Here is an 18,713-nt window from a genome sequence, read left to right as displayed (position 1 = left end):
CTCAGTGACACACCCCTACCTAAAACCCAGAAGGGCAGGGGAACGACAGAACACAAATCTCTTCCAGCTGAGCAAAGGATAACAAACAGGTGTATTTTCAGTGGACTTTTCCATGCTTGTATCTATAGCTATGGAAGAAAAAAATATCTGCTCAAAGGACTTTCAGCAAAACACTTTTCTTCTCCGTATCTAGGAGCCTTCTCTCTTACTCTCTTTTTTCTGGTTGGGGAAGGGCTAAAAACTGCATGAAGAGTATCTTGAAGAGTACATTTTGGATTTATTTTGAGATGATAGATAAGAGCCTGGAAGACATTCTCAGAAGTCCCATTACTACGGAGTCTCACAGCCCAGGAAAGGCATAGCTGCCTCTGTTTCGGCACCCTTCTCGCGTGCACCCCACCGTGCGCCCCACTTTTCCGCCTGCCCTCACCTGCCACAGTGAACCACCACAGCGACCAGGTCGTACATGCGGTCCAGGTTCACGGCGTCGCTGGAGGTGTTGAAGAGCCGGAGCTCCAGCGGGAAGACCACCCGGTAAGACAGCTTGGTGTACCTGTGCAGCTGTTCCATGTACTTGAACCGCTTTAGGTGCAGGGCCAAAATCATGGGCAGCTTTTTTACTCTCATCCTAAGAAACCACGAAATAGAAAAGAAGTTGTACCCCCTAAGAGCTGTTGGGGGGCAGAATACACTGCTGCCACACAAACGGAGAGCAGAAGGAATCTAACAGACTTCAGGTCGGCAAGTAACCACACCGCCCGCAAGAATAAAAGGATGCTTGCACACATACAGCTGGTTAACCTGCTTGCTCGGCTAACCGGGCACAGCCAGCAGGAGAGGAGGGCAACAGCAGCTCTGTTCCTCTCTGGCCAAAGGAGACAGTCCTGAAGTTTTGTACCAATGCAAATACGGTGTGCAACTGCTCTCCATTACTGCCCCCTGCCTTCCAGAAAGGAACAATATTTGGACAGCCACACCCTCCCTCCACCCCGCCTGGAGATAATGGAGAGGAGGGGTGACCACTTTTGGGAAGAGGACAAGCAGAAGGCTGCGGTATGGACTTCTGGGGTCTGAGGACCACGGGGGGCGCTTGGGGAAACCAAGCACGCTGGGCTCACGCTCACTCACTCTTGTGTCGGTCCTTCCCCTCGTCTAGCTCTTGGTTTCCCCACTCGTAAAATGTAGGGGTTGGCTTAAGGGCCACACTTCCCAAACTGGGCTTGTGGAGCACTGGAGACATCAGCAGAGGCGGGGTTCCTGGGGCCAAGTTTGGACAGCTACTTTCTATTTCAAAGTTCCTCCCTGTGCACTGGCAGAGAGGTTCTGAGAAATCCTACAGTAAAGGAACTGTTCTCTTTTGTCTGATGTAGCATTTCCCAAACTTACATGAACACAGAAATCTTTTTTCACTAGGTGACCACTAATATTCCTTGGTAAAAAAAAAAAAAATTCCTAAAAACAATAGTTTATGGAGACAACTCTGCTGGAATAGAGATCTTTGGCCCTAGAGATCTTTGGTCCCCTTCCGGACCCCCATTCTAGGAATGCCCTGAGTCAGTGTCAGTGCTGTTCAGCATGCACACATTTTCAATGCATATTATTTGAAAAGGACAAATTTTAAGAGACTGTTGTTCAGGAATCTATTGAGGTAAAACCCTGTTTGTAAAAATAAGCAAAATAACGTCTGCAGAAACAGAAGAATCATGGGAAGCCTGATATTTTACAGGAACACACAGTATTTTAATGAACATGCCTTCATGCCATATAGGAAGGCCTGGGCTGGCCTTGGGTTGACTGAGTTTGTAAGGACAGGGAGAAGTGAGCTCCCCTGATGACTCACAAAAGTTAACCAGCTATCACTCCACTCCCATCTGCCACAAGGAGTCACCTTTTGTAAGTTTTGATGCAGCAAGGGAAGATGTGCATGTCTAGGCGGGAAGAGCAGGGAAGGCTGAGCAGAGAAATGATTTCAACCTCAGCTCAAGACCCCTGAAGGTTTTAGATGGCGGTAATGAGCTTCTGCGAGCTGTTCTGAATATTCCACAACCATGGGCAGGGTAAATTCAATTCACAGTAAGGCTTCACACGATAATTAAAATGTCAAGTTTCTTGGCTTCCGGGGGCAGATAACAGAGAATCACTGATTCGCACACATTGTCCAGGGGCTCTAACTTGCCGGTGCTGGTAAAAAGGCAACCGTGGATCCTGTATCAATTCAGAATGTGGTGCTTCTTATCACCTATCCATGCAACTGATGTGTTATTGGTTTCCTCGTGTTTCCACATTAAATCATTAACTTTTTAAACCTCTTGTGCCTCTAAATAAGAAGTTCCAATATGAAGTAACAATTCTACTAGATATCTACTATGTGTTACACTCTATGCTAAATCCTTTTTATAATCTGTCTTTAATCACAAGAAAATAGTAATTATATCTGACCACCACTCATTAACCCAGCATAGTATCTGATACACGGCACACAGTAAATATTTGCTGAACGAATGAATGAACAAATGATCAAACGATCAGACAAATGGACAACTTTCCAAGGCAGGCACTCTTATCCTAGTTTATCCAGGGAGGAAGGCAATTGACTTCTTCAAAGCTACTTGGCCACGAGCCCACAGAACTGGGATCCAAAATCAGGTATGGTTCCTTCCCTCAAAACCAAGCCACCCTCTGGGCTAAACCCTTTTACACACCTTTTCTGGGCCTCCTGTTTGCTGCAGCACGTTTCACAATAATATTTCTGTTCACTACACAGTGTTTCTGTGTTGCTGAAGTCTCTGCAGAGAAAAACATTTTCAACTCAAAAAACAGTCCAAAAGGTACTTAGTATACACCATGTTTTAAACCCTTTATCACCTGCAGGGTAATTTTTAAGTGAATGCAGGGAAAGAAGTAATGAGAAAAGACTTTTCTTATGAGTAGGGGCTATGATTGCCATTACAGCATGTCTGCTGGACTGGGTTATGGTTTCACCTTTGCAGATTTCCAAGGATAGCTTTATTAAGTGGGACACAAACAGATATAGAGTCTCCAACTGATTAAAAAAATACCAAGTTTTAACAAAACTACCTATAAATTGGAGATTAAAAATTATAACAGAAAATACTATTGTAAACGTCCATCGTTACACTGTAAGTCAGGTCCCAAAACCTCAATCACATAAAATGCAAGGTGACATTATTGTATAGTTAATGAAAAACAGGGTATCTCAGGAGTCTGTATTTTCTAAGATCACGAAAGTAAAGATAATGAAATTTAAATCACATACAACTGCCCTTATATTGAACTAAGAAAATCCCAAATTAGCAGGAGATGCCAGCTTTCTACGATCCCCAGCTCCCCACCCCCCACCCCCCCCCGACCGCCCGGCTCCTTTTGAGAACAAATGTCATTGTGATGTTATATCTGTATTCACCCCTATCATGAGACTTACTGCACTACTTATAAGTTTTCATTTTTTAAATGTCATGGCTTTTCATTCTTTTCTGGTCATTGAGATTCTACTTAACATTCCTGTGGTACCGCTTCAAAGGCTGAGAAGAACATCCAGAATATAATAATACCCTAGAGTCTTGAGAAAGCCTGTGATGTTTCTTTATTCATAGGGAGTATCCTAGCACCAGAATGATCAGATTTTATTAAACAGAAAGTGTTATTTACATGGTGTTATGGACTCACACACATAAACAGAGCTTACCAAAAGAAAACATAGATTGCTCATTTATTCACTACTCAAATGTTTACTGACAGCACTCTGGGCTTGGTGCTAGGGGTTCACAGAGGCACCTGCCCTCACACTGCTCACAGTCTAACACGCACACATGCGAGCGAGCCGCCTACGTGTTCAGTGCAGGTCAACAAGTCATTTCAGGGGCGCCTGGGTGGCTCAGTCGGGTAAGTGTCCGACTTCAGCTCAGGTCATGATCCCAAGGTTTGCGAGTTCAAGCTCCGTGTCAGGCTCTTTGCAGTCATCAAAGAGTCTGCTTCAGATTTTCTCTCCCTCTCTCTCTGTCCCTCCCCCACTCATTCTCTCTCTCAAAAATAAGTAAACATTAAAAAAGAAAAATCATTTCAGGGGCACCTGGTTAAGTGTCAGACTCTTGATTTTGGCTCAGGTCATGATCTCACAGTTTGTGAGATCAAGCCCCAAGTCAGGCTCTACACTTGTATCTCTCTCTCTCTCTCTCTCTCTCTGCCCACCCCCCCCCCCCCCCATCTCTCTCTCAAAAAAGAAAAAATAATAATTTCATACAATTCTCCTGCCTAAAATGCTTCAACAGTTCCTTAGTGCAATTCAGAATGAAACTCGAATTCTTTGCCATGGCCAGTAGGCCCTCAGTCCCCATACCCCTAGCTGTTCTGACCTCATCTCCTACCCTGCCTCACCTCCTTCATCCAGCTTAGGCCACACCAGCAGCTTTCTCCTGTCCCTCCAGAATGCCATACCCTTTCTGCTTCAGGGCTTCTGCAGGTGCTGCTTCCTCTGCACTAACAGCTCATTTCCAGATGCTTCCATGGCTGCCTCTGCTCATTGCCCAGAGCTCAGCACAAATGTCACCTCCTGGGAGACTTCTTTGTCCACCTTCTCCAAACCCACTCAGCCTCTATCTGGTTTGCAGTCTTGTTTTCTTCTGAGCACTTACCCTTATCTGAAACCATCCTCCTATTTGATTACATGCCTTCCCTCTATGTGGGCAATGACTCTGTCTCACTCACTGCCACAGCCCCAGCACCATGAAGAGGCCCAATGCAGCACAGCATTCCATAATATTTGTTGGCTGAGTGAAGACAGAAGCACGTGTATAAAGTCCAGGGGAAAGCACAGAGGAGGGAGAAATGAACTTGGGGTAATGCGAGTTGTTTCCAAGCGGTGATGTGGAAGTCAGGCTCTCGAAGAAGGAAAGTGTGCAGGTGGGTAAGAGGCAAGCATTCCAGACAGAGGGAACGCTCCAGCATAGGGAGACGGAAGCAAGGTGTGGGTGTGCCTTAGAAGCTGGTGTGGACCCTGTGATTCTGGAAATCCACTGATGGGTCTCAGAAAGGAAAAGATGTAACCAGACAGTGCTTTCTAGAGTAACCATTTCTGGCAACACTACAGAGGAAGGACAGGAGGTGTTGAGAGGCAAGAAAACGATTTAGAAGACAATTATACTCAAATCTCAGATCTCAGCTGCTCAGTGCATAATACAGACTCACACTTAACTGAATGAACACAGGCTAACTCCTTTTTATTTTTATTTTTTTAAGTTTATGTATTTATTTGGAGAGAGAGTGAGAGCGAGCATGAGGAGCGGAGGGGCAGAGAGAGGGAGAGAGAATCCCAAGCAGGCTCTGCACTGTCAGCGCAGAGCCCGGCGTGGGGCTCAAACTCACGAACTGTGAGGTCATGACTTGAGCCAAGGTCAAGAGTCTGATGCTCAACCAAAGGAGCCACTCAGGTGCCCCCAGACTAACTCTTTAATGGAGTAACTGATGTGAAATCCTTTCTTGGCCTGCACAGGGTTGGGGTGGAATGGGGCTGGGGGAGACAAGGGAGAGGGGGAGGAGAGTATGGGTAGGTGATGGTGGAGATTCATATCCATGGGATTTCTACCACAGATACAGCTCTTTATCCAGCTCAAGAGCCAGAATAACCAAGGCAAGCACAGCAGTGAATAAGGAATTAAATACTTTCTACTCTTACTTTTCAAAGAAAGTTTTCTGAAGTGATTGCAGACCCACACGAGTGGAAATATAGCAAAAGTTAGTACTTAATATAAAGACCTGATTTAAAATTCACCTCCATCCTGCCACACCCCGGCTGGCTGGGGGCTTACTGCCACGAGACACAGGGCAATGCTTCCGGGGCATCTGTGAGTTGAGAAGTGGAAAATGAGGCTACATCAGGGAAAAGGGCTGACCCCAGCAGGAGACTCGGAGGCAGAGCAGGTCTGTCAATAGAGGCTGTACAGTTGTTGGAATCAAAGCAGGCAACAAGGGGTGAGGAAACCTTTCAAGGAGAAAGTCAAAGAGGAGGGAGAGAGGAGAGAGGCCTTTCTGATGCTCAGGATAAATGACCAAAGCACAGAGGTAAGGTTAGGGGAAAGCACAAAACTCTGTATTTCTTTACAAAGAGTTACAATAGCAATAAAACATCGTTCAGAAATTCACTTTGGAAATGAATCTAGTAAGAAATAGAAGTCTTTATAAAGAAAACTATGAAATTCTAGAAAAATGTATGAAAGAAAACTTGAAAACCTGAAGAAAGACTATGTTTCCGGGTGGAAAGACTGCTGTAAAGACAGCCGTTGTGTCCAAGGTTATGTCCATGTTTGACACGTTTTTTAGTACAGTCTTAACTTTTCCACTCAATGCAATAGTTCAGAAATTGATTTTTTTTTAATTTTTTTTTTCAACGTTTATTTATTTTTGGGACAGAGAGAGACAGAGCATGAACGGGAGAGGGGCAGAGAGAGAGGGAGACACAGAATCGGAAACAGGCTCCAGGCTCTGAGCCATCAGCCCAGAGCCTGATGCGGGGCTCGAACTCACGGACCGCGAGATCGTGACCTGGCTGAAGTCGGACGCCCAACCGACTGCGCCACCCAGGCGCCCCTGATTTTTTTTTTTTAAATTCTCAAACAACACTTCCCGATAAGTGTCCTGTCATGATCCCCACAGAAAAGATTACCCTGTAGAAGAGATAGCCCAGAGCAGCTCCAGGCTGTGCCTGACCTCCCAGGAGCCAAGGGGATCAATCCACACCTGTAACCTATGTCCTGGTGCACACCAGCTGGGAAACTTTGTTCTGGGGTTGACATCGGCAACATTAGCGGGTCTCCGGGCTGCCCGTTAGAGTTACCCGGGGAGCTTTCGAAACACACTCAATGCCTAATTCCTCCCCCAGGCCCCCACTTGATTACACCAGAATCTCTCCAGGTAGAATCCAGGCATTATATGCTTCGAAGTCTGAGAGCCACTGTGCTCTGTGCTTTGTATACCTTAACATGCACTTGAATCACATGGAGATCCTGTCAAAATGCAGATTCTGGTTCATTCATTCATTCTTGGGGGAGACCTGAGATGCTGTTCTATTGAGATCCCAGGTGATGTCAATGGTGCTAGCCCACAGACCACTGTTTGAGTAGCAAAGATTTAGAGCAGCGGATCTCAAACTTTGGTGGTATTAGAATCACCAAGAAAATTAATTAAAAATAGTGGCCAAGGCTCACTGAAGTTGAATATGGCCAGGGCCAAATTATGGGAGCAGCCTAAGGGTCCAACGATTGATGAAGGATACAGAAGATGTGGTGTGTGGGTGTGTGTGTGTGTGTGTGTGTGTGTGTATTTCTGCCATAAATATTACTCAGCCATAAAAAAAGAGTGAAATCTTGGCATTTGCAACAACATGGATGGAGCTAGAGTGTATTATGCTAAGCGAAATAAGTCAAAAAAGACAAATACCATATGATTTCACTCAAACAAAACAAAGGGAGGAAAAAAAGACACAACTACAGAGAACAAACTGATGGTTACTAAGGGGAGGTTGGTGGGGGCTGGGTGAAATAGGTGATGGGGGTTAAGGAGTGCAAGTGTTGTGATGAGCACTGGGTGTTGTGTAATTGCTTAGTCACTATATTGTACACCCGAAACTAATATAATACTAGATGTGAACTATACTGGAATTAAAATTAAAAACTTAAAAAAAAAAAAAAAAAAGAATATGATGCCCAAAACAAATAAATCATCGTTGGGCCCTGGCTCTGAAAAGGAAAAAAAAAAAAAAAAAGAGGGAGAGAGAGGCCTGGGTTCACTGAAGTTGAATACTGGCTAGGCCCCTATTTTTATAAACTTCCCCAAGGTGATTTTCATACACACCAAAGTTTGAGAACCAATGAGCAGAGTATTAAGGAAGACTGAAAAAAGAAATCCACAAGAAACACTTAGATGTCAACTATTAGAAAATACTTTATATCAGTAATAACCCAATACAGGTCAGAGAAACAAAACAGAGAAACCAATAAACAAGCATGCAGCAATGGATGTGTGGTGGGGACAGGAGATATATGAACTTAGTACTTAAAAGAAATTTTCCAAAAGAAGTAGAAAAATAATTCGTTTTGGAGAGGATACATTTTTAAAACAGCTACGGGAGAATGAAAAGCTACTTTCCTCCCAGCTGACCTCGGCAGTGCTGGAAGAACGGACATTTAATATGAGAGGAGGACAGGGGAAGGGAAAAAACGTGCTTTAGAGAGTGGAATGTTTCAAGAGAAGGTTTCTGTAAAGGAGCCACAGGGGAGACTAAGGCACTGAAGTGAAAGACAAAAACTACCCAAAAGGCCACAGAAGGGTAATTAAGATAAACTTCACGTATTTGAAGTTTTTGCCTGAGGCCATCCCTGAACTTTTCAAAAGAAGAAAAAACTATCTTGGTATTCACTTCTGATACGGCCCGGGCCTAAGACAAGGCGCTGACATATGAAATATTTGGAATATAGGTCAGTTACAGTATGGATTTAATGGCTTCTGTAGGCCTGTACCCAGAATAGAACCACTATTTATTTCATCATTTCTCTGCAACAAAAGCAGTGAAACACACTGTAATCGGTCATCTAAAGTCCCTTGAAAGGAGGTGGCAAAGGCCCTACATTCAAATCCTACAATTTTAGGGGTCTTACTTCAGATCAGGTCATGATCTCACAGCTCCTGGGTTCAAGCCCCCCCTCCCCCAAGTGGAGCTCCCAGCTGTCAGCACAGAGCCCACTTCAGATCCTCGGTCCCCTTCGCTCTCTGCCCCTCCCCCACTCATTCTCTCTCTCTCTCTCTCTCTCTCTCTCTCTCTCAAAAATAAACAAACATTAAAAAAACGTCCTACAATTTTAGCTTGATTTTTAACTTTTCTTTTTGGCCGTCAAAATGAAGGAAAGATAAAATATCAGAAGAGGTGCAAACATAAAAAGAAAACTCATAGTTCTAATTTTAAAAACAAACCTTCAAGAATGCAAACGAAATTAAACCATGAATGGGGCCCAAAAGATCAAGATCTGTAATCATTCCTTCTCCCTTGTCTCAGACAGAAAATGCTAACGATCAGCTGGTATCATTTATTCCCCTGGGGCCTTGGCTCCCCACTTCACTCCTCTGGGGCAGGTGAGAAAGCCGCCACTCCCAGCACAGTACTCTCCCGAAAGGGTGAGGGTGGGGGTGGGTGGGCCTGGCAGGACCTGTCTTCCTGTTGTGGGGGTGATGTCAGGCCTGCCTGTGTGAGGGCAGGTGTGGGGAAGTCAGTCAAGGTCTAGTTTAGGGATGATGTAAAATGGCGGCCCGGAAAGCCCAATCGGATGGGAATCTAATGTTTAAAAAGGCATTCTGAAGCTATTTCATGCTCATCCATCCCAGCTTTAACGTCTCCAAACACCTCTACATCAGGTATGCATGACTAACATATACATTTCTCAAAATAATAATGATAATAATAGAAACGTAAATCTGGGTTACATTTCTTTATAACAAGGTTCCCCAAAGATTAAAATTATAACTAACAAGTTAGCCCTCCTCTAGCTGGTTGACTGAGATCTCAAAGCTACAGCCACTGCCATCTGCCCTTTTGAGCAGCCCAGGAATTTCTAAGAAGGAAGGGGAAGCAGTCAATCTAACTCCAAATGCTCCCTAACGCCCACTTGTTTAAAAAAAAAAAAAAAAGAGGCGGGGAATGAGGGGCGCCTGGGTGGCTCAGGTGGTTAAGCGTCTGACTTGGGCTCAAGTCATGATCTCAGGGTTTGTAGGTTTGACAGCCCTGGTTCTGTGGTGACAGCCCAGAGGCTGGAACCTGCTTCGGTTTCTGTGTTTCCCTCTCTCTCTGCACCTTCCCTGCTTGTGGTCTCTCTCCTTCTCAAAAATAAATAAACGTAAAAAAACAAAATAAAAAGGGGCGGGATGGGCAAGTGACACCTTTCCTCCCAGTCCTTTGTCTGCAACTGACGTTGGCAAAATCATAACTTTCCCCACTCCCTGTGATCATAAGACCTTGGGGAAATAAAAAATGGCTTCTTGTCACAGGAATATTAGGAGCCCATGGTATAAACAGAACCATTCAGAAGAAAGAGGCCACCCTGGCCTACAAAACACTTTGCAAATAAAGAGTTATTAACACACCTGTCCTAGACATCTGGGCCTAAGGCACTTGGACACAAGGGCCGGTGGGCCACACCAACAGGAAGTGCTGGGTAACTGGTCACTCATGGGGGAGCGGAGGGGAACCTGGGGCCCTGGGAAATCAGAAAGCAATCAGCTCCCCACCCGCTCACACAAAACATGAAACCCAGATGAAGCAAGAAACTCTCCCATGTTGACGTTGGTGCCTTTGCCCCGCAAGATGACTTTCTAACAGCCAACCACCACAGCGAGTCCCCTTAACCTATCCTTCTAAAAGGTTCCAAGTAACCTGGACTAACACCTCTGTCACCCAATCACCATTGGTAAAAATCAACAGTGCCTTGTTGGACACTATAAAATGTCTCAGAGCTCTGGGCTCCTGAGCAACGGGGAAGCCTGCCCTGACCACGAGGTCTATCTACACTGGCACCCCCATGACCACGCACTCTGTGGACCTGTTAAATTTCTTCGAGGCACCAATCGTTGCCTGTGGATCCCCCCCAGGATGCAAGTGCTGTGAGGGTCCGGAATGTGTCTGCCACTCGCTTCTCCATGCCTAGTGGCTATAGCAGGGCTGGGCTGCTGCTAAGCCCGCCCGACCTACTGAAAACAGGACAGGAAAGAAGGGATGGAGTAGGGAAAAGGGAATCGTGTCTCCGTGTCAACTCTGGGCACATTTCCAATGTTCAAGTCAATACACGACACGCATGGAACCCTGGACCTGAGCTGTTCCTGCATTCCAGGCTCGTAACTTCTCTCAACCCTAACAAGGAAGAATTCCTTCTATTAATGATCTCCACAGAATGCCGAAAGGTGGAGGAGAGGCAGTTCCCCTCACCGGGTCTCCACTCAAAAGTACATAATTTTTAATATTAGCTTACAAAAAAACCAAAAAACAAAAAAAAAGGGTAACGGTAGGTATGTGCAGCATTTATTAGTTGTGTGATTGTGTCAAGGAGACAAAGAGGAGAGAGAGAGAAACTGATGAAAGCCGAAAGCCCACATCTGTGTTAAAGACTAAAACTTATTTTTAAACTTAATGACTAATGACTTCCACTTGATCCTCTTTCTTCTCAGCAGGATCCTTCTCTAGACCACATATATTTATTTTTAATCTCTCTTGGGAAAGAAGAAACAGAAAATAATAGGATTATATGGGTTTAACAGAAAGGAAGATTACCTCCTGAGGAAATACAGGATTCCCCGCTCCCCCCCTCCCCCCCCCACTTATTTACCGGTCTGATCCAAATCTCAGATCACAGTCAGAATTCATGAGGTTACCTCAGACAGTGGGTAATAGATGTATTCTGCTCCACGTCAACAGAGAGGTCAAGAAAATCTTCGTCTTTGCTACTAACCTGAAGCAAAATAAGAAAAAAAAAAAAGTATTAGGTACAAAATACATAATAGACATCGATAAAATTTTGAATGCTCCTAGGCAACCAAACCCCACGACTGCAGAAACAGCCACGTACGGTTTTGTACACTCACTGGCAACCAGCTACGCTGAAGACGACCTGGAGAAAATCGCAAATTCTCAATTTACCCACGGTCCCATTCCAGCCTTGATCTAGAATTCTTAGCAGTGAACACTCAACCAGATGTCTCTTCCTCTCTATTCATTTTCCCCATCATTTCAAAGTAGGAAGTTATCAAATAAACACCCGCATGGCCAAGACTGGCACAATGATAAAAACGGAAATGGAGAAAGGACAAGAGACTTTGAAAACCCCCGGCTCAGACGGTCACCTCTTTGTGAGGCTGTCTGCCAATCCCTTGAAATCACTCGCTCCTGCGCCTCGTCATCCAAACTGTGTCTGGGGCCAGGGAGCCTAGTGTGAGCCGGGCTGGACAGTCACACTAATGGCACGTGCACCTGTCTCGCAGCTTGGGAAGTGGCCATCATTTGCAGAGCCCTGTGCTGTCTGTGGTAACAGCTGGGCCCGGAGCTGGCCGGGGGCCCTGGCTCACACCGGCCCCGTGCTGCGGCCTGCTCTCGGGGGCTGGCTCCCTGGCCCAGCTGTTTGTCAGCCCCTACGGTTCACACCACACCAATCCTGGCTCTCGTACCTATCCAAGCTCACCGAGTAAGTGCTTGCACTTGCCAGAAGTTCACTGGCAGCCTGGCGTTTTACTCTCTGGCAGTGGGAGGAGCAAACTAGCTCAGCAACAACCTTGAAGTGTTCTGCCAATTGGCAACCAAACGAGAAAACACTCCTTTAAGTGTGACATTTACCCTATGACCCAACACTCTACCGCTAGGCCATTCTCTACAGAAATATTCAGAGGGTGGGCACAATCTTTTACATTCCCATTAGTATACACAAGGAAGGGTATTGAGGCAGGATATGAACTTTCCAGTTCCATATCCTGTCTCTGCCACCATGCAGTGGACGACTTAAGGCCGCTTAGCCTCGGTGTAGCTCAGTCTCCTCATCTGTAAAGTGGGCACAGTAAGAACATCAATTTCATAGGGCTGTCGTAAGGATAAAACAACACACGTAAAGTGCTTTCAGAAGTAAAAGTCGGGGCACCTGAGTGGCTTAGTTGGTTAAGTGTCCAACTCTGGGTTTCGGCTCAGGTCATGATCTCACGGTTCAGGAGTTCAAGCCCCACGTCAGGCTCTACGCTGACAGCACGGAACCTGTTTGGGAGTCTGTCTCCCTCTCTATCTCTGCCCCTCCCGTGCTTGTGCTCCTTCTCTCTCAAAATAAATAAATAAACTTACAAAAAAAAAAAACAAAAAAAGGACACGGTCACTAAGTCGGAGAGGGGTATAAAAATTATAAACGGCCTAACATGGTCTAAGAGCTGGGAAAGGTTTACTGCATGGTGCGTAACACATTAAATGAATAAGTAGGCTATACTACCATCTATAGGCTAATTCCAATTTTGTATAAAAAAAGGCACATATACATCTACACACATATACATGCCCTTCTACATATACACACACTATGTCATTCTGCCCTTTTTTTTTTTTTTTTTTTTTAATGGCACTTGTTACTGCTATGGTAGGATGCATAAAAAGCCCCAGATCTTCACCACTGCCTATACTGGCTTCTTTGCCATATGACTTTACAGATCCTCCCATCAAGAGACAAGCTTCCCTATCCTTGATTCTGAGTTCAGCCATCTGAATGCTTTGGCCAGTGGGATATTAGAGGACACGTTATGAGCAGAAGCTTGAACAAGGACTTATGAAATCGCTCACTTCGTTTCTGTCATCGCCATAAGAAAGATAAGCCCAGGGTAGCCCACCATCCCCAGGAAGAAGATGAGAGACTGACCCATGGAAGAGAGCTGTTCTCACTAAGGTGCCCCAGACAAGACCAGGCTAGAACAAAACGTGTAGCTAGCCTGTAGACATACAAGTGAGTCAGCTGAAACAGAAACACCCGAGTTCAGCCAGGTCCAGCCTAGATCAGGTCACCCTCAGCCAACCCAGAGTTGAATGAATTACAATGAACAAGAGTTGATTTAAGTCTCAGTTTTGGGGTGGTTTGTAACAAAGCAATAGATAACTGATACAACTGTTTCATCACAGTATAAATGTTTTATTTGTATTTTTTTTAATTGTCTGACTCTCCCTCACTAAAATGAAAGTTCAAGACTGGCTCTAGTAATGACTAAAATCTTATGATTTCAACACTCCTCCAGAAAACTATATAAAGCTCAGAGAACTATAAATAAAAGAAGCTACCTGAAAGTGTTAAGAGAATAAACACAGGGAAGTCCGTACCCGAAGGAAGACAGTTGTATACAATAACCTTATGGTTTCACAGCCTTTATCTGGGAAACAAATGCAGTCTGTTTGGTTTTGGAACCAGAAAACTGAATCTGGGAAGCCATGTCTACCGGCAAGAAGGGAATGAGTCTGGGAAAGTATCTGCCTGACTCCTGAGCACATTATGCACAGGATACGCTCTCGGCAACTCGGCTACAGACAAAAGGGCTGACCCAAGATTCAAGTGGCTGTAGTTGGATCGGTAGTTGGAGTCCAACCAAGAAAAACTGCCTGCTGAAGTTCAAGAAACACGATAATCACTGAAGAAAAAATAATAGAACCCAAGGACTCTCAAATTTTACATCCTTAGTGTCCTAGATATCACTCAAACTTACAATGTGTGTGAAGAACCAGGAAAATGGGAGACATTCTTAAGACAACTAACACCGATCCTTAGATGACGCAGATGTTAAAATTAGCAGACAAGAATTTTTTTTTAGCAGGTAAGAATTTTTAAGAAGCTCTTCTAACTATCCTCAGTAAAGTCAAATATACTCACAATGAATGAAAAAAACCAAGACATCTCAGCAGAGAAACAAGAAAAAAAAGGAATCAAATGGAAATTCCAGAACTGAAAAATTAATATGCGAGATGGACCGAACAACGAACCGGACATGACAGAAGAAAGAAAAAGTGGATTTGAAGACAAATCAATGAAAATTACCCAATGAGAAGAATAAAGAAAAAGAAGATTGGAATAAAAAATTAACAGATACTCAGAGAACTGTTAGAAAATATCATACATATAACTGGAGTCCCAGAAGGAAGGAGAGAGAATAGGGCAGAAAAGCTATTTAAAAAATAATGGCTAAATATTTCCTGACTGGGTAAAAGATATACATTTATAGATTCAAGATGCTCAACAAAGACCACGTCGGATAAATACAGAGAAGGCCAGCCAGCCAAGGCACATCACAGTCAAACCATTACAAGCCAACGGTAAAAAGCGAATCTTAAAAACATCTAGAGAAAGAGGACACATTACAAAAGAATGATTCAATTGGAAGCTGCTCTCTCATCAGATATTACGGAGGCCAGAGACAGTGGAACAACATCTTTAACGTGCTAAAAGAAAAAACTGTCAACGCAGAACTCTTAGAGTCCAAAAACAGATCCTTCAAGAATGAAGGAAAAATAAAGAGAATTCATTATTTACAGACCTGCACTGCAACAAAGGCTAAAGGAAGTTCTTCAGGCCGAAGGGAGGTGATACCAGATGGAAATCCAGAGCCTCAAGACAGAGTGAAGAGCATCAATAATAATTTTGGGGGCGCCTGGGGGGGCTCATCCAGTTAAGCGTCCGACCTCAGCTCAGGTCGTGACCTCGCAGTTCATGAGTTCAAGTCCCACATCGGGCTCTCTGCTCTCGGCGCAGAGCCCGCTTCAGATTTTCTGTCTCCCTCTCTCTGTCCCTCGCCCGCTCCCTCTCTCTCTCAAAAATAAACATTAAAAAAAATACAGTGATTTTGACATTGCCCTGTGGGGTTTATAATGTGCATAAATGTAAAACATATAACAACTACAGCATAAGGACAAGGTATGGTGGGGGTAGGCGGAAGAAATATGCCTGTACAGTAACAAGCTATGTTTTATGTGCACAGTGACATTATTAATCGCAAGTGGACTGTGAAAAGTAAAGATTATATATTGTAATCTCTAGAGAAACAACCAAACCACAAAACACACACAAGTGCACACTAAGAGGAAGATTAAAATGGAATTGTTCATATAAGCATATATGTATATGTACATATACTCAACATATACATGTATTAAAATACTTTTTTTTTCTTTAAAGCAGAGGAGGAACAGAAGAATAAAAAACTGAGGGGAGATAAATGGAAAACAAATAATAAAATGGGAGCCCCAAACTCAACCACACCAATAATTACATTAAACATCAGTGGTGGCCTGGGGCTTGCAACAGAGATTAATTGCTGGGTACACAAGGGATCTTACTAGTGTGACAGAAATGCTTTAAAACCAGATTATGATGATTGCTGCACAACTCACCAAATTACTTAAAAAAAATTTTTTTTAATGTTTATTTATTTTTGACAGAGACAGACAGAGCATGAGTGGGGGAGGGGCAGAGAGAGAGGGAGACACAGAATCTGAAACAGGCTCCAGGCTCTGAGCTGTCAGCACAGAGCCTGACGAGGCTCTTGAACTCACAGACCTCGAGATCATGACCTGAGCCAAAGTCGGATGCTCAACCGACTGAGCCACCCAGGCACCGCAACTCACCAAATTACTTTAAAAATTACTGAATGGATGAACTTTATGGCACACAAGTTATACCTCAATAAAGTTTTTCAAAAAGTAAAAGACTTATGAAGCAAAAGCTGACAGAATTAGAGGAAGAAATAAAATAACCCCATAATCACAGATATTTTAAACCCCTTTTCTCAGCAGCTGATAGAAAGGTTAGGCGGGAAAATCAAGAAAATCATAGAAAATGTAAAGAACTCTGTTATGTGAATAATGTATCCAATAACTGCAATATCTATATTCTGTTCAACCCAGTAGTTCTCAGCAAAGGAAACTTTTCCTTCCCGGGAACATTTGGCAACATCTGGACACATTTCTGCTGTCACATCTTGGGGAATGCTACTGGCATCTGGCAGGAAGAAGCCAGGGATGCTGTTAAACATCCCATGATACACAGGGTAGCACCCAAAGAGTTATCTGACTTTAAATATTAATAGTTCCGGGGCACCTGGGTGGCGCAGTCGGTTAAGCGTCCGACTTCAGCCAGGTCACGATCTCGCGGTCCATGAGTTCGAGCCCTGCGTCAGGCTCTGGGCTGATGGCTCGGAGCCTGGAGCCTGTTTCCGATTCTGTGTCTCCCTCTCTCTCTGCCCCTACCCCGTTCATGCTCTGTCTCTCTCTCTGTCCCAAAAATAAATAAAAACGTTAAATATTAATAGTTCCAAGGTTGAGAGACTCGTTTTCAGGTACATTTACCAGGATAGACCATGTGTTAGGATACAAAACATGTCACATTAATTTTAAAAGACTGAAATGATACAGGCTATCTTCCCGTTAACCACAGAGAATTGAATTTTGAATCAATAAAATTAAGGTGTCCAGGAAAATCCTAAATAATTGCAAGTTAAACAGCACATTTCTAAGTAATATATGGATCAAAGGGAAAAAAGCACAAGAGAAATTAGAAAATATTCTCAACTAATGACAAAGAAAAATCAGAATTTGTGGGATCTAGCTAAAGCAGTAAAGGGAAATGTATAGGTTTAAATGTGCATCTTAGTAAACAAAAGAGCAGGGACTATCTTTTCTACTTGTTTTAAATGCTATATCCCTAGTACTTAAAATAATTTCCAGCATTTAGTAGATACCCAATAAATATTCACTAAGTGAATGAATACATAACTGAACAAGTGGAACGATATCTGAATGCCAATAGTGGCATCTGGAAAACAGAATTATAAATGATTTTCATTTTAAACATGCCTGTGTATGATTTGCAAAAAATAAATAACAATAATAATAATAATCCATAGGTATTGCATTTTTTTTAAATTAGTAAAACTTTTTAAACCTAAATGGTCCTTGTCTGGGAGAAAATAAACGGATTTACGGCTAACTGAAATCATACATCATTTAGAGAGGGAGGATCAGGTTCTAAGAAAGCTTTTATTTGAAGGGGGCAAAAACAAACAAACATGGTTTCCTGCTGGATGCAAATCTTTTCTCTACTTAATTATTTTAGGGAGGGGAGAAAGGTACAAGCCTAATTAATGAAATTAAGAAGCTTACTGTAACTTTCCCAATTCCCAGTGTAACCTGCTTCCAGAATTTACAGTGTGAGAAAGCACTGCTCAGGTAGATCAACCCCGTGGGGAATATGAAAAAATGGCTCTAAACCACTTCCATCAGGATTCTTCTTCCCTCTGACTCAGACTGACATACTCAAAAGCAATGGGTGATCAAGCAAATTTTTTTTTTTTCCCCTTTCTATCTTCCCAGAAAGCTGCCAGATAATGAAACCATTTTCTTCCCACACACAAGGATCTCATTCTGGTCTAAGTGAAAATACAGCTTGTCTCCAAGGAAACATATATGTCACTAAGGCTCCAATACTCTCAGCAAGCACAGGCTACATCTTCTTCTCCTTTCTTCTCCCCTAGTTCTGGGCATGGAGTTCCCCAAAAACTAGTTGAAAAGGTATCTAGGAAAATTAAGTGACCCTACCTGCTCTTCGTTTTAACAAATCACCAATCAATTCATAAAACAAATTAATATATAAGGTATACATATAAATTAGGAGCTTTCCAAGGGCTCTAAGTAATTAACATCATATTCAAATGCGCTTGGAATCCCCAGATGCCTCTCCTTGGCCTGGTGGAAAAGGCCAGGGGGCTATTCGACGCCCATCGGCCAGGAACTGAAGATGTGCTACCTTAGAGCTGTGCCAAAGCAGTGGGCTTAGGAAAAGTGGTAACAAAAGCCCACCTGAGGGACTCAGAAGCACCAGTGAGTGATGTCACCTGGCCACACCACCCACCCCAACTCCTCCTCTTACAGAAGAGCTCAGAAGCTCTACTGAATCAGTGTTAACCTCTGCAAATAAGCAAGAAGGAGCCGTATGATTGGTACTTAATAAAGCAGTTCTTTAGACACCCTTTTGGCTCCAGCGACAGATATCAATATGCCTTAAAGCCCCCGAGAAGCACTAAAAGCCACCAGTTTGCAAAGCAAAACCTCAGCTTAAATGGAAAGGGGGGAAATTAACACCAACAAAATTAAGCTCCAAATG

The 18,713-nt window shown here is 43.6% G+C and overlaps 1 protein-coding gene across 2 annotated transcripts in view; it reads right to left on the bottom strand.

The window, feature by feature from the left end:
* The window catches only part of USP46 (ubiquitin specific peptidase 46), a 61,555-nt gene that overhangs the window by 7,677 nt on the left and 35,165 nt on the right, over positions 1–18,713 (bottom strand). Inside the window, exons 5-7 of one of the 2 annotated variants that reach the window (XM_043572674.1) lie at positions 11,428–11,504; positions 2,703–2,786; positions 431–628 (exon numbers count right to left, since the gene is read on the bottom strand). In XM_043572674.1, the coding sequence (XP_043428609.1) occupies positions 431–628; positions 2,703–2,786; positions 11,428–11,504 (359 nt within the window). The remainder of the gene's footprint in view (positions 1–430; positions 629–2,702; positions 2,787–11,427; positions 11,505–18,713) is intronic. The other variant, XM_043572675.1, reaches the window with a different exon arrangement.

This window comes from Prionailurus bengalensis, chromosome B1 (genome assembly GCF_016509475.1).
Source record: "Prionailurus bengalensis isolate Pbe53 chromosome B1, Fcat_Pben_1.1_paternal_pri, whole genome shotgun sequence".
In the NCBI taxonomy this organism is placed as follows: domain Eukaryota; kingdom Metazoa; phylum Chordata; class Mammalia; order Carnivora; family Felidae; genus Prionailurus; species Prionailurus bengalensis.
Note: the sequence above shows the minus strand (reverse complement) of the source record. Positions and strands in the feature narration are given on the sequence as shown.